The sequence below is a fragment of the Mandrillus leucophaeus genome, unplaced genomic scaffold (genome assembly GCF_000951045.1).
Source record: "Mandrillus leucophaeus isolate KB7577 unplaced genomic scaffold, Mleu.le_1.0 Scaffold561, whole genome shotgun sequence".
NCBI classification, from domain to species: domain Eukaryota; kingdom Metazoa; phylum Chordata; class Mammalia; order Primates; family Cercopithecidae; genus Mandrillus; species Mandrillus leucophaeus.
This window is the reverse complement of record NW_012106042.1, coordinates 122437-124728: the sequence shown is the minus strand read 5'-3', so window position 1 is coordinate 124728 and position 2292 is coordinate 122437. Positions and strand designations below refer to the sequence as shown.

At 45.5% G+C, this 2292-nt stretch overlaps 1 protein-coding gene across 4 annotated transcripts in view; it reads left to right on the top strand.

Moving 5' to 3' along the window:
- Window positions 1–851: 851 nt before the first annotated feature.
- The window catches only part of HDAC8 (histone deacetylase 8), a 117480-nt gene continuing 116039 nt past the window's right edge, over window positions 852–2292 (top strand). For 3 of the 4 annotated variants that reach the window (XM_011998213.1, XM_011998210.1, XM_011998212.1), the window contains exons 1-2: window positions 852–1303; window positions 1843–1895. In XM_011998213.1, coding sequence (XP_011853603.1) covers window positions 1079–1303; window positions 1843–1895 — 278 coding nt within the window. In that variant the 5' untranslated portion in view covers window positions 852–1078. The remainder of the gene's footprint in view (window positions 1304–1842; window positions 1896–2292) is intronic. The other variant, XM_011998211.1, reaches the window with a different exon arrangement.

Here is a 2292-nt window from a genome sequence, read left to right as displayed (position 1 = left end):
CAGCATGCCTTCTCCTGGCTCCTATCAAGCAAAATCTTACCCACCTTCTAAGACCCTCTCAAATGCCACCAAGGTGAATTCTAGTTACCATTTATTAAATACCAGTTATTTAGTACTTAATACTTATTTATTAAGTAGTCTAAGCACCCTACATTCATTGTCTGACTCTGCATTGCCTTTGGTTTCTTGTGTATTTGCCCCATCTTCTGTATAAGAATGCAAATTCCCTGAGAGCAGAGATCACATTATAATTTATCTTTGAATCCTCAACTGTACTGTACACTTAATATCAGATAAATGTTTGATGAATGAACAACTGCAGACCTTTTAACTAGTTGCTATGGGAAGATATAAATAAAAGAAACATAAGATCTTACATTCTGGTTACAGAGCACATCACCAGAACACCCCCAAGATTTTCAGAATAAGTATTGAAGGGATACAAAATGGAGGGCGAACAAAGTTATATCATAACACAAAGTCATCCTGGAGGAATCAAGTTTATATAATAACGGGAATGTAAAATGGCTTCAGTGTCAGACTGACCTAATTTTGAATTCCTGCTTATCTGCTTGTTATTTTGTTTTTTTAATTTTTTTTTAGAGACGGAGTCTCGCTCTGTCGCCCAGGCTGGAGTGCAGTGGCCGGATCTCGGCTCACTGCAAGCTCCGCCTCCCGGGTTTACGCCATTCTCCTGCCTCAGCCTCCCTTTTTTTTTTTTTTTTTTTTTGGTCTTAGTGCTAAAACTCAAAATCGCGGTTATTTTAGTGGTTAGCCCGGACTCTTCCGTTGCTCAAACCTCTGGAAACTACATCTCCCAGCATGCTGTGAAACTGGTCTGACTTCATCTCAAATGGCCCCGTAGGGCAACAAGGATGGTTAGTTTTGACCCTATTTATTTGTGCCATAAAACAATCGATCCTAATTGACAGCTATTTGGACTTTTACATCTGCCAAACCCTTTTTCTTGAACTGTGGTCGCTAAATGAGGGGAGTCTGGTCTGGGAAGTCCCATCTATTCCTTCAATAGGATGGGGAGTGGGGATAGTGTCTCCGGCGATCTCAAGAATAGGAGGGAATGTTGACCAGGGAGCACCGCTGCGGCCGATCAGAGGAGCAGGAACTGGAGCCCTGGCCGAGTCCGAAAAAAGCCAGATCTGGAAGGTGCCTGCGGAACGGTTTTAAGTGGAAGATGGAGGAGCCGGAGGAACCGGCGGACAGTGGGCAGTCGCTGATCCCGGTTTATATCTATAGTCCCGAGTATGTCAGTATGTGTGACTCCCTGGCCAAGATCCCCAAACGGGTAAGAGAAGTCGGGATGAAAGACCATCGGCTTTTGTGGTGGGGGTGGGGGCAGTGGACGAAAGAACGTTAGGAAGCGGAGAGGACACTGGGCTGGGGGAAATCTTCAGAAATTTCGAGTAGCTGTATCAGATACCTAAAGCTGTATCAGAAGGAAGTGTTCTCACATTGTTTCTGAGACCGCAGCATGTCTCTGCGGGACGCCCAACGGACAGGTAGGAGTGGGGGAGGGGGTACGGAGGCGGGGAGAGGACGCAGTTTCCACTCCTAGGGGACCACTGAAGTCGTGGGAAAACAAGCTGCAGGGGGAAAGTGTTCCATCACCTACCTAAGGCCTGGTAGCTTTCACCTTAGAGATTTTGATACTTTGTATCTGTATTGTCTAAAGTGTATTGCAACTGTTAACAGAAGGGAAGCCAGTTGAAACAAAGTTAATCCGTTCCTTTGTTCAGGATAATGAGATTGACGGGGATTTTGCTGAATTAAACTTTTAAGATTATTTCTGCTTTCCCCCCCCCCACCCCCCGCTGATGTTTTTAGGCCAGTATGGTACATTCTTTGATTGAAGCATATGCACTGCATAAGCAAATGAGGTAAGTTGTCTTTCTTGAACGTAGCCCTGAAGCTAGGTGTTCCTAGCCTTAATATCCTGCTTCACAGTGGAGCAAGGAAGAGAACGGTCTCTTGAAAAAATTATTTTAGCTTTCTGTGAGAGTATTCACAGTGTTTGTAATCTGCCTGTAATCCCAAGAAAGCTCTTGAAGAATTAAGAAAACTTGGGGGGTCAGGAGCATGGCTCATGCCTGTAATCCCAGCATTTTGGGAGGCCTAGGTGGCTGGATCGCCTGAGGTCAGTAGTTTGAGACCAGCCTGCCCAACATGGCAAAACCCCGTCTCTACTAAAAATACAAAAAAATTAGCCGGGTGTGATAGCAGGCGCCTGTAGTCCCAGCTACTCGGGAGGCTGAGGCAGGAGAATCGCTTGAACCC